This window comes from Rhinolophus ferrumequinum, chromosome 4, assembly GCF_004115265.2.
Source record: "Rhinolophus ferrumequinum isolate MPI-CBG mRhiFer1 chromosome 4, mRhiFer1_v1.p, whole genome shotgun sequence".
Lineage (NCBI taxonomy): Eukaryota > Metazoa > Chordata > Mammalia > Chiroptera > Rhinolophidae > Rhinolophus > Rhinolophus ferrumequinum.
The window spans coordinates 83,887,123-83,901,307 of record NC_046287.1 but is presented as its reverse complement, the minus strand read 5'-3'; the positions used below and the strand labels follow the sequence as shown (position 1 = coordinate 83,901,307).

The 14,185-nt window shown below is 33.0% G+C and overlaps 1 protein-coding gene across 5 annotated transcripts in view; it reads left to right on the top strand.

The window, feature by feature from the left end:
- The window catches only part of WDR17 (WD repeat domain 17), a 93,190-nt gene that overhangs the window by 16,163 nt on the left and 62,842 nt on the right, over positions 1-14,185 (top strand). For 4 of the 5 annotated variants that reach the window (XM_033105115.1, XM_033105113.1, XM_033105111.1 and 1 more), the window contains exons 2-3: positions 2,404-2,526; positions 9,049-9,177. In XM_033105115.1, coding sequence (XP_032961006.1) covers positions 2,461-2,526; positions 9,049-9,177 — 195 coding nt within the window. In that variant the 5' untranslated portion in view covers positions 2,404-2,460. The remainder of the gene's footprint in view (positions 1-2,403; positions 2,527-9,048; positions 9,178-14,185) is intronic. The other variant, XM_033105114.1, reaches the window with a different exon arrangement.

Genomic DNA, 14,185 nt, shown 5'->3' with positions numbered 1-14,185 from the left:
GGTATAATAAATATATACCTGGTGCCTGGAATGATTATAAAATAATTTTACTATTTCAAGTTTACATTTATTTTATCCTTTTAAAAAACAATTTCGTAAATGATTTGGTTAGCCGTTTCCCTACAAGGAATTGAATAATGATCCCATTTCACTTGTTGGTGAGCACATGACCTGTCACTTGGATATGTTTTTTGAGACCCTTTCCAAATTTCAGTACCATGTACCTTCCGTTCATGTGAACTGCCATTAGTTGACAAACTCGAGCACTGCAGGTGTCAACTCACTCAACAAACACTGCATCTTTTGTACAAATAGGAATAAGGTATGGCCCTTTGCCTTGGGGAACTCACAATTTGTGTCTATACAAATAATCACTACGCAGTACATGTAAATATAAATTTAAAGGCACACAGATAAGGGATTTGGTACATTTGAAAAGGCTTCAAAGAAGAGGGGCATTTAAGTTGGATCTCGAAAGACCCTAAGTATGAAAGAGCTCATTGTTCACAGAAAAAGGACAGCTCAGGCTAAAGTCATGACGGTATAGAACATGTTTAGGAGTTGCAGTGAAAGGAAGGGGATTAGCAAGCAAACTATTCTATTATTTTATACAAGACATGATGAGAGGTTTCACTATAACAGTGGCATCAGGGATGGAGAGAAGAGCCTTTTGAAGAGACATGTTCAAGATAGTTTGAAAGACTCGGAGATCAAATGTAGTGGGAGGGGAAGGTGAGGAAAGAATCAAAGATAGCTTCATGTTTTGAATCTTTCTCCAGTTACTGTCTAGAGTATAGTGATAGTCTCTGAAATGGGGAATGCAGTAGAAAGTAAAGAATGTTTGGGAGTGGTAGAAAGGGGAAACCTCACTTGAAAGAGATAAGCTAGGCTTTACACATGTTTCATGTTGAGATCACCTGGTAAAAGCTGAGGGATCTAGGTTCAGTAGGTAGTTTGAAATGGAGTTTAAGAGCTTGGCTTGGGTAGAAGTAGGTCGAATGTATTAGAAGACAGACTGGAACCACTGCAATAGTGGCATGGTAGGTAGAGTTGTTGGGGAAGTGCTAGATACAGATTCAAGGTGGGGTAGAAAATCTTAAGGCAGGATATAGGCACAGAATTGTTACTCAAAATAAGATAAGCGGTAGACAAGAGAGACAGCAATGGGTGTGGGGGGCAATTCTTCAGGGTAGGACAGTGCAGGAAATTCAAATTCTGAGCAGTGAGGCAGGAACCAGAGGCTCTGTGGGAACCCTAAAGGTAGGATAGAAAGCGCGGTCCAGATTGGGGAAGCCATCAAGATGTAAACAAATGAAGCAAGAGGTTGTACCAATTCTGGAACTTCCTGTGGAAACAAGATCCTTTTTCCAAGCATTTTCACACCTGAGGCTTCAAGCAGATACTGAAAATATTTCTAGAGAGAACAAGGAAGAAGTAGTTTGAAGAAGGGTGCCGTGTTGCATTTGATAAATTTTTTCAGAGTAGCAATAAGGCTGTTCTCAATCAGCTGGCAGTGACATTTATGTCGTGCAAGTGTGTCTTTCTGTGCCAGCACAAAAGTTGTTTTGCTTTTGGGATATTAAAAATGAAGCACTCAAAGTACTCAAATTGTTTTATTTTTCTTTCCGCCCCCCTCATCCGTCCTGCCTCCCTCCCTTCTTTTCCTTCCTTCCTTTTTTCTTCACTGAAGTGTAAGGGTTTGATGAGTTTGGTCAAGAAAAGACCACTCAAGAATATGTTACATGTTGGGTGATGAACCTAAACTTTAGGGAGGATATTTTGAAGTTCAAATATTCCCCAGATTACCAAGAAACCTCTTATTTAGTATGACTAGTAAATAATTTCTTCCAGAAATGAGTAAAACTAACATGAAATCAAATTCCTATGATTTTGATTTTCTGTTAACAATCAGCTCAGCTGGAAACAAATAGATATATAGGATTGACCTTGTCATTGAATAACTTTTAACCTAGAAGCTTTCTTCTAGCTTTATGTCCAACTTTTAAAGTTGCGAGTGGAACTAATTTTCTGCTTCCTGTTGTTTTGTAGTTTTTCTAGATTCCTTATTACTAACTTGGTTAATTTTCAGAAATTGCCTATTTCTTGCAAAAGTTAATTCTAAAAATGTTTTTTAGAATGAAAACTGTAAGCCTAATACAATATTTGCTATAGCATTCTCTGGTACTGTACAATAACATAATTATTGTTTTATTTATCTTATCTTAGTGGAATATAGGCTTCCATTTTCCAGTTTAGCATTATTTTTACAGATACTGTTATTTGTAAATTATTGAAACTGTTTCAGCTGAAATGTGTGTACATATCTAGCTTCTTGTTCTGAAAAGCATTTTTCAGGGCAGATTTGGTAAATTGCTTGGTTGAAACACATTGTTGTTGCTTTAGGTGCTGACTATTGTGAGGCCGAATTTCCAATTGCTTTGATTAAAATAGAAACATTCTATGGCTTGGATGACTTACATTTCAAATTGGTTTGAGCAAGATGATTGGTATGAAGGACTACAAAGAGTAAGCTATATTTATGTTGTAATTGTAATTCCCTGTGTTTTTTTCTGCTTTACTTCTCATACAGCTGTATTACTGTGTCATTTCTATTGTGGACATGTTCACATTGCAACATTCTGAGTGTAAATAAGATACTTATTTGATAGATTTATTTAAAAGCAGAGGTAAGAAGATAATATTAAGGATAGTCATGATTATACATTGAAGAAAGGGCATTTTTTCCTGTTCTTGTTTCAGATGAATTCTTAGTGTTTTCAGATTATCTTTAACCTTTAAGTATGAAATAGAAGTCTTTCTGATGAGATTAATGTATGAAAAGGGCAATAATTTCAACAGTCATTTTACATAAAGAAAAGCATTTAATGAAATAGATGTGTATAATAATACTAAGTATTATAATAATATTGTAAAAGAAAATGCAAAAATTTTCTGAAGACGAATGCCATGTTCTATTTGATAAATTTTGAGGCAATTATATTTCAAAAGGATTTACATTGTTACTATGGCAACTTTTGCGTAGTATTTTCAATATAGCTACTCTGATCTATTATTGCAATAGTACAAAACTGCTATTTAAAAAAGTGCACCTTATCAAAATGGGTTCAGTTTAAAATAATATATGATTTCTCTTTGACAATTTTTATTTTTTTAATGGATGACTTCTTAATTATTTAAATGAAGGGAATTTGTGGATTTTTTTTTTCATTAATGAGTGAAACAAAAGAGCCAGAATATCTTTGTGTAGTTTCATCAGCTTTTCCCCGCTTTTTGTTTCAGAGTATATGTTATTAAAGATACGCAGTACTGAATGTTTCTTCCTCCTTACTTCTTCAGGTTCCCATTCTAATCACATCAATCAAAGATGTTTTCTTGGTATCTTACTTCTTTGTAATTATCTCTTTAATTGTAAATCCTCAGCAGTTTAAAGCCACTTGTCTCTTGGGTTCTTTTTTCAGGTTTCTTTTTTCTTCAGCTGTGAATCAAGATAGTAAACATCTCTGGAGCCAGTAAATAGCTAACTGGAGAAAACCCCTCGTATTGTGAATCCTAGAGCATTCTGCAGACAAGAAGTTGAGAATTAGTGGGTAGCTTTCCATCCTGAATTCCAGCCTTACCCGTAAATGATAAAATATTTCAGTTTACGGGTTTAATAGTAGCACTCCAGTCCCACGGGACACACACACACACACACACACACACCACCACACACACGCACACACACAGCATCCTTTGTATTATGTTTTAAATGTAATAATAAGTGCATTTATCATGTTGAAACAAAGGGTTAGTGTCAAGTGCAGTTCATGTATTTCTCAATGGGAGGGGATAGGGATGATAGTCTAATTTGAAGAAAGGGGGTGACTGAGTCTAAGATAAATGCTTCTTTACTAAAATTGTGTGTTCCTTTATGACAATTTAGGGGCAGCTCATGGAGATTATGAGGATTCAAAATACTTCCCTCTACCATAACTCCAATCTACCCTTTAATACTAATATTGGTCTTTATAAGTGAATTCCTGGTTCTGAGACATTTTAAAATAGTAGATGTTCTAGTTATAGTTAGACCCTCATATTACCATATTGTCTTATGAGTTGGCGCTTCTTCTGACTCGAATTTTGATCAGCTTTTATACAGATGAGACATAGATGAGAAAGAAAGATTCTATAATAAATAATGAAAATTGGCTGATGAATATTGATTTTAGTTTTCTCTAAAAATCCAGCTTATTAATTTTCAGATGATGTATACATGCATATTTACTCTATATAATGAGCATTCAGCATAGCAAATTTCTTAGTGGAGTAGTTTTTCACTGTTCACAGGAAGAGATGAGTTGGACTTTTGAGTTAAAAACTGTAATTTAGAATTATAGTATTTGAAACAACCAAATGTGAGTTTGATATTTAGAGCACTAAATTGGACTTTATATGTTGATATAATAAATGTTTATAGCATTTATATATTTATATATATTTCTACAGACACATATATATGCACTTGAGTTGAACTTAGTTTTATACATTTATTTTTGTCAGTGACTATAACTTTATTATGATTCTTTCATATCATAATACTCTTAAATATTCAAAAATGAGCTCTAATATTATACACATCTAATGTAAATATACTCTCATCACTTGTTTTTTACATTTCATACACATACTGTTCAGAACATCTCCACTGTAACTAATTGTGTGTGTGTGTGTGTGTGTGCGCATGTGTATGAGATTGAAACTAAAAATTGTATTTCAGCGAGAAAAATAAGTAAAAATCTCTGCAAGAGCTATAGTTGCCAGGCCACTGACACTGTCAGTTGTGTGTGGGGTGACACAATGCTCAGGCTTTCTTCCTGAATCCTTTATAAGTCCACATTATTCAGTGAACTACAAGGTTTAGTACTTCATCTATAAAGTGGACATGTTATTTCTGGGCCCAAAAGACTGTATTTTCCAAAGCAACCAATCTTTAGAATGGACATGGAATTTTTTAAGTTTCTCACATAAAAATGAAACATATAAAATAAGGATATAAAGGGGTATATAATATTGATCTGAAATACACAATTACCTGTCACATGCAGTTAAAATCTATTTATTTACCTGTATATGACATATTTCATAGGGTTAATATCTAAAATATAAATATATTTTTAAATGAACCTTCAGTTGAACATTTTCTATTTTCAGTAATGCAAAATCATTAATTGTGTAACCATTCATGCTGACTACAAAGAGATAACAAAAGCTCCTGGACATTTCTCTTTATCTACTAAGCAACTGTAGATACCACTTAATAAGGGCTACATGTATTATGGGTATACATATATCTTATAATACTTTTGAAAGATAATCTAGAAGTTTCAAATACTACCAGTTTAAATACATAATTCAGATTTATAAATGCAATAGTATTCATATATTTAATAATACATGTTTTTTTTTTATATTTCACTCAAAATCATAGATTTTAAAAAATGAACTGCTATTTTGCTTTGTCCTATTCATTATTTTAATGGCTGGTTTGGACAAGTTATTCAACTCTTAATTTAAAAAGGATTTAAGTTGTTGGACAATAAGACTTATAAAAGCTGGTTAGGAACAAGGGCATGCCAAATTGTATGACAAAATTGAAATGTTTTAGTATCTAAATTTGGAAAATAAAAAGTAGTAAATCAAGATATACTGATAGTTAAAGTAAAAATGTGTTGGCATGGATTTCAAAGTAATTCATTTGTTTTTAATAAAAGGTTAGCAGGGGCACTTCTAGTTTCCAGTCTGGCATGTAAGGAGCTTAGAAGTCTTCACTCTGGCCTAAAACAATAAAAATCTGAAAGGAATGGAAAAATCAACAACTCTTCTTAGATTTGCGAGTGAAGTGAATTCACAAGGCAAACTATTTCCCCCCAAATTGGAGAGACAGACAGGCAGACACTAGCATCACAATGTGCTAGAGCAAAAACCCACCAGCCGATACCTCTGTGGGAACCAGAACAGAGTAGGAAAACCTGAACTGTAATTAATGAATTGCCAGAGGCTCATGCAGCAAATCTGAGAGTTGAAAACCCCAGGGAGGCCCACATGCTCTTGTGAGTTTTACCTCCAGAATCTCTACCAGGTCCTCACTATGAATATCGGAGAAAATCTGTTTATGCTTCTGGCACAGGGAGAAGAAAAGGAACCATTTTTGAAATATGCCAGAACATTCTCTTCTCTTTAACAAGGTTGCCTTCAGGAAAAATTATTTTACCGAGCCTAACCTGTTAGGGTTATATCAGAGCCTAACCTATCTGAGCGAAGGGAAATGCCCAACTCGACGCTCCTCTAGCCATCCCCTCCCACCTATCAGAGAAAACTCCCAAGAATCATTGGTGAGTTTCACATTTCATAGGCACAGAGTCACCAAAAGACAGAGTCCTAACCATAAGACTAAGAATGCTACCTCTCCCCCCACATCTTACCACCACATTACTAAAGGCCTATTTACCACAGTTCCTTTTACCCAGTACATCATGTCCTCCTTTCAGCAAAAAGTTACAATGCATACTAAAAGGCACAAAACAAGTTTAAAGAGGTTAAGCAATCATCAGAACCAGAGTCAGATATGGCAGGAATGTTGGAATTATCAGACCAAGAATATAAAAAAACAACAACAAAAATCTGTGATTAATATGTTAAGGGCTTTAATGGAAAACATAGAAACATGCAAGAACAGATGGATAATTTAAGCAGAGAGATGGAAATTCTAAGAAAGAATCCAAAGGAAATGCTAAAGACCAGAAACACTGTAACAGAAATGAAGAATGTCTTCAGTGAGCTCATTAGTAAATTAGACATGGCTGAGAAAAGACTCTCTGATGTTGAGAATATGACAGTGGAAGCTTCCAAAATGAAAGCAAAGAGAAAAAAAGGATGAAAAATCAAACAACAGAACATCCAAGAACTGTGGTACATCTACAAAAGGTGTACAATACATATAATAGAAATGCAGAAGAAGTAGAAAGAGAAAGGAATAGAAGCAATAATTGAAGTAATAATGACTTAGCATTTCCCCAAATTGTCAGACACCAAACTATAGATCCAGGAAGTTTAGAGAACATCAAATAGGAACACCTAAAAATGTACCTAGGCAAATCATATTCTAACTGCAGAAAACCAAAGACACAGAAAATCTTGAAAGAAGCCAGAGTAAATAACCTTACCTATAGAGGAGCAAGGATAAGAATTACATTCAACTTTTCAGAAACCATGCAAACAAGAAGAGAGTGGAGTGAAATATTTAAAGTGTTGAGAAAAATAAAACACCAGCCTAGAAATCTATACCCTGAAAACTTATCCTTTGAAAGTGAAGGAGAAATACTTTCTCAGACAAACAAAAATTTGGGAATTTGATGCGAGTAGACCTGCAAGAAATGTTCAAAGTTCTCCAGAGAAAGGAAAATGATATAGATCAGAAACTCAGATCTACATAAACAAAGGAAGCGTATCAAGGAATGAATAAATGATGATAAAATAAAAACTTTTATTCTTAATTGATCTAACAAGTAACAGTTTGTTCAAAATAAAAACAATGTATTTGACTATGTATGCTTATGTGCATATATTATATATACACACATGCATACATATATATGCGCTATGCATGCTTATGTATAAGTGAAATGAATGACAGCAATGATACAAGGGATTGGAAGAAAGAATTAGGAGTATTTTGTTATTAAAAGGTACTGACACTATTTGAGAAGTAATGTAGTATTGTTTGAAAGTAGACTTGGGTTAGTTATAAATGTATATAGCAAATTCTAGCTCAACCACTAAAAATTTTTTTAAATGAGGTATAATTGATTGATATGCTAAGAAAGGAGAAAAATTGAATAATATAAAATAATTGAAATCACAAAAAGAAAAAAAGCAGGGAAGACAAAAACAGGAACAAAGAACAAGGGCAGCAAAGTGAAATAGTATAAATAGGGTAGGTATTAATCCAACTGTATCAATAATGACCTTGAATGTCAATGCTCTGAATACATCAAGTAAAAGACATATTGTCAGAGTGGATCAAAAAACAAGACCCAACTAGATGTTGTCTACAAGAAACACATTAAATATATAGATACATATAGGTTAAAAGTAAAGGTATGGATGAAGATATACCATGCTAACTTTAATCAAAAGTGGATATAGCTATGTTAATTTCACACAGAGCAGACTTCAGAGCAAGGAAAGTTATGAGGAATAACTGCACCTCTGGGGTTGTTTACGGGAACGTCCTCTGCCCTGCCACACAAACAGTTTATACTCAGTAGTTTCCAGCTTCCTTCTGTCCCCTCTTCACAATGAACCATATTGATAACCCAGTTTGTATACGTGCCTTGTGTACCTCAAATAGTTTTGGGAGAATATAAAGTCAGTATAATATAAACAGATAATATAAAATATAATTAGATAACAGTATAATATAAAACAGTATAATATAAACAGAACACTAGTAGTTCTGTTATGACAGACATCATAATCCTCCCAGTATTGGCTCACAGTGCTTTACCTTTTAATTTGTTGCCCTGAATGAATTGCCCATATTTAAAGATTGGTACATTTTACATAAAATGTATTTTTATTTTATATAAAAATCTGGAAATTTTTGTCTAATAGGTTTCATAAATCTGGCAACATGGCATGGCCTTCTCCAGTGATACCAGAGCCCTTTAGATAGGACGTGCACTTTCTCTTTCACTCTAGTCCCCATCACTCCTTATATGACTCCCAACCCTTGGCCAAGTGTCAGCTCTCTTGTATCATTTTATAATCTCTTGCTTCCCTAATTTAAATTGCCTGCCTTGATGGCTATAGACATTCAAGAATTTTAACTCCTGTTCTTTGAAAGTATAAATTGAAATGAATAGTCCTAGTAGAAAATGTTTTCAGGGCATAAAGGTAAGGATTGAGGAAGATAGATGTAAAACAATGAAGAACAAGTTTATCGAATAAATGAAAATAACTATTATTTCTCCAAATTTATTTTTCAAGGCAAACATGTCCCAGGTAAGGCAAGTGGGACTGTTGGCTGCTGGATGTCAGCCATGGAACAAAGATGTGTGTGCTGCCAACGGAGACAGGTTTGCCTACTGTGCTACCCTGGCCATCTATATTTATCAGGTAAAACAATACTGGTGCCTTTTGATTTTTAGTTTTATGAGGTAAAATTAATATTCAATTCATAATTGTTTTTAAAGTCCCAGTCACATGAAAAGCTTAATGCTATAATTTTGTTGATATTTATATTTCATATTTTGTTGCTATTTATATCTTATGTTAGTTTTGTAAGTCAAGCTCTTAGAAAATGCTAATATCATAGTACTAAATTATTCACAAAATCTTAATTGATTTCAGTCCTTTATGTACTGTTCATCAAAAAGAATTTCTTCAAGAATTAAAGAGATTCCATTTTATGAATGGTGAGCAAGTTGTTTTTAATTCTTAACTATATTCCCGTATGAATAGATGGAATTCATTTGTTTCAAATCTTGCTCAGTAATATTTGATATGTGAAAATTGTCTTTTCAGTTGAATAATGTGGGTTGTCCATTAGAGATCATTCATTATATTAAAAATAGTGCAGATATTATTTTGAAATTTTCTCGGCATAAAAACTTTTATAACCACTGTTTTTCATGGCCTAGCCTCATCCCGTCTTTTATCAGTTTCTATAGAGCCAAAGACTTTCTGAATTATAGAGGTGCCATAAGCATCTTAAATCCAAGTCGTCTTTCTCCTTAAACCTGGAGTCAATATTTCAGTGTCACCAGCTAACCATTCATCTAAACCACAAATGTGAGAGTTATTTTTTATTCTTCTACTCATATCCTATGCCCTAGGTAATCAGAGGCGATTCTAGTATTTCCTATCTTTTACTATCTTCTTTGTATTTTTCTCACCTAAACTATTATAATAGTCTCTTAATATTCTCTTTGCCTCTACTTTGACTCCCTCTAATTTGTACCTCAATGTAATCAGTCATCTGTAATACAAATCTAAAATTTTAAATCTTCAATTGCTCCTCACTCCCTGATGTTAACGTCCAAACTTGATAGAATGACATTCTTTTGCAATCCTCCTATCTATGTCTCCCTCTCACTTTGTGCTCCTGACACACTAGGATAATTGCATTTTCTAAAATATCTTTGACTCTTTTATATCTTGCCTTTGCTTTGATTTTTCAGTTTGCCTACGTTGCCTGTCCAAAGAACATTTTCTCATCTTTCAAATCTCAACTAAAATGTACAAGCTCTTTCATGTTCTGCTTTTTCCTCTTTCTCTTAGTGAAGGACCTTAGAAAATGGATTGCCTTTCTCCACGCTTCCATTTAGTTGCATGAATCTTTCTCATCTTTCAATTCTCAAGTTATTTTAACACTCTGGCATTTAGTAGATACTCACTAAATGTTTCTTGAATGATTTTTTTTTTTTTTGTCTTGAAACAACAACTTACTTCAGTTAAGAGTGACAAAAAATGTTGCTTTATTCTGGAATAAAATTTCTTTTAATTACTAATAGTATTGTAGTTTATTGAAATTTTAAGAAGTAATAGCATTACTCTATAAACTAGTTTTCCACAATAAAGAGTAAGATTTTATGTAGGTCATTCTTCAAGCTTGTGGAAATATCCAGCAATCAAAATGCAATTCCAGTGTAACTCAAATTTTTTCACTTCCCATCCACCCATACAGAAGACAGCAAAAAGCCCTCCAAATGCCTCCGTTTTTCTCCCATCTACCTCCTTTATACTCTGCTTGTACTACCACGCTTCCCATCCCCAAATTCCTCCTACAAAATTTCTCCCTTAGTCTTAAGTCTCTATCTTCTTCTCTCTTATTCTCTCCTAAAGAAGAGCTTATGAGGCAAGGCAAATTATTCTTCTAAGGAATAAGGAAGGTCAAAAAGTGGATGAAGATAGAACTTAATTTTTTTCATGTTGTATGTGTCTTAACTTTTATGATGACATCTTATCACTTGAATATCCAGTCAGATTGACCTGAAATTGTTAATATAAAAAAACCTAACAAAAAATGTGTATATCTTAATGACTGAAACAGTCTAAAAATTTCCCTGATTTAGAAAGTGAATACAAGTAAACTCAGGTGACAGTTCATAAGAGTCCACTGGAAAACTTTGTTTCAAAGTAGGCAGATAGAAAATTATATTATTAAATGGTGACATCAACATTAATTAAACTTATATAAATAAGTATTGTTTTAAATGTGATCATCTAAATTAAAGTAATTTGAAAATTATGCTATATAAATATAAAATATTACAATTATTTTTAGAGAGAATATTTATTAAAGAACAATATACAATGTCTGATGCATTGTTCAATCACGTACAATGTCTGATAGTCTATCACATTCTGTATAATGAAACTGATGTAGTATTAGATTTTTCAGAACTATTATATGATACTTATAAATGTCGTAAGAATTTTTCTTTAACCATTGACTTGTTAACACACTAATATATTTTATTAACTTCTCTAAAAATAGATTTATAGTCCAACTCAATATAACGGTACAACCTCATAATACTGAATTATAAATATAATTGGAATGTAATAATAAATTGATCCCTACAAATAGTTCAGTATTCTATATTTTGCTTAACATACTATTTGAATAATTTGAATAGTAGAGTCAGTGAAGGTCCCTGATGGGCAACATAGCTTCTTCATACATTTATTGTATTTATAGTCTCTTCTACTGAATTTCTAATTTACAGAACAGTGTTTTTCTATTAGATACATTAGACACATTCACAGTATCAATCATAGGTAACTTAAATGACTGAATAATTTAAAAACCTATTCGTTTCTAAATGTACAGAAAATGCATTTATATATTTAAACATGCCAACTTAAAATTATTACAGCTACAACATTAAGAGATACAATAGTAAAAAATACAGAAATTGTAGAAGATAAACCCTTAGGAAATAAATAGATTATAGTCAACATTTTATATACAAAGATGTTTGCTGCAGCATTATTTGGGATAGTAAAAGTTAAAAGTTGCTTTAATTCTAAGCAATAGCATAAATGGCTCAATCTTTCAATAACATTAACTGAATCTCTTCTATTGGCCAAGCATTACCAGGCACTAGGAATGCAACTATGAACAAACCAGGCAAACAAATTCTTCTCGTGGGATTTATATTCTTAGTAAGGACAGAGATCAGGGAGAGGTCGTGAAATAAATAAGTGAAAAAAAATAATAAGTAAATGTTTCAGGAGGAAATGTGTTCTACCACATTTATATAAAACAGGTAATATGATAATCATTGACACCAAAAACAAAGTCAGCAGCAATAAAAATAAACAAATTGGACTACATCATACTAAAAAGCTTCTGCACAGCAAAGAAAATCATCAACAAAATAAAAAGACAACCTATGATTGAGAGAAAATATTTGCAAATCATATATATCTGATAAGGGTTAATATCCAAAATACAGAATTCATACATCTCAATAGCAAAAAGAAATAATAATAAATCTAATTTTAAAATGGGCAGAAGATCTGAATAGACATTTTCCAAAGAAGACATACACATGACCAACAGGTACGTGAAAAGATGCCCAACATCACTGATCATCAGAGAAATGCAAATCAAAACCACAGTGAGATATCACCTCACGCCATTTGGAATGGCTATTATCCAAAAGATAAGAAATAACAAATGTTGGTGACCATCTGGAGAAAAGAGAGCCCTTGTGCACTGTTGGTGGGAATGTAAATCAGTGCAGCCACTGTGGAAAACAGTATGGAAGTTTCTCAAAAAATTAAACATAAAATACCATGTAATCCAGCAATTTCACTTCCTGGGTATTTATTAGAAGGAAATGGACACACTAACTGAAAAGATACATGCAACTCCATGTTTATTGCAGCATTATTTACAATAGCCAAGACTTGGAAGCAGCCTAAGTATTCATCGATAGATGAATGGATAAACAAAATGTGGTATACACAAGGGAATGTTATTCAGCCATAAAAAGAAGGAAATCTTGCCATTTGTGACAAATGGAGGAACCTTGACGGCATTATGCTCAGTGGAATAAGTCAGACACAGAACGACAAATATTGTATGATCTTACTTATATGTAGACTATAAAACAAAAAACAAACAAACAAAAAACTCAAACTCAGATGCAGAGAATAGGTTGTTGGTTGTCAGAGGCAAGGGGTTGGGGAAGGGGTGTAAAATGGATGAAGGTGGTCAAAGGTACAAACTTCCAGTTATACAATAAGTAAATTCTGGGGATATAATGCATAGCATGATGACTATAGTTAATAAGACTGTATATATATATATACATACAATACGACTGTATATATATATATATATATATATATATACACACACACACACACATACATACATATATATATATATATACCTTCAAATATACGTATGTACGTATATGTACATACGTATATTTGAAAGTTGCTAAGAGAGTACATCTTTGAAGTTCTCGTCATAAGAAAATAAAGGTGTAATTGTGTGGTGATGGATATTAACTAGACTTATTGTGGTGATCATTTCACAATATGTACTAATATTGAATCATTATGTTGTATATCTGAAACTAATATAATGTTATATGTCGATTATATGTCAATTTAAAACACAATAGACTCATGGGACAGTTTCTGGGGTATGAATTTATTTAGATACCGTGTTCAGAAAACACCTCTCTAAAGAAGTGTTTTTGAACTGAGACCTAGACAGGAGAATGAATATGCATGAGCAAATCAGTGGGGAGAGCATTCATGGCCAAGGGAACAGCACACATAGACCTGAAGCAGAAATGATTTTGCTATATTAGGGAAACAAGAAGGTCAGTGAACAAGGAAGGACATGAGACCAAATGGTACTGGCCAGATAGCAGAGGTTCAACATGTACAGCATTGAAGGCCATGCTAGCAGTCAGAATTTTACTGCAAGTATATACTCGTAGTTAAAGAAAGATTGGTATAATAAACAGTTAATATAATAATGATTTGCAAAACTCTTTAATAACACTGTGAAAGGTTCATTATGTGTTAAAGGGGAAAACCAGGTGCTACAAAATGACAGCTACAGTATGATCCCAAACATGTTAAAAATGATAGA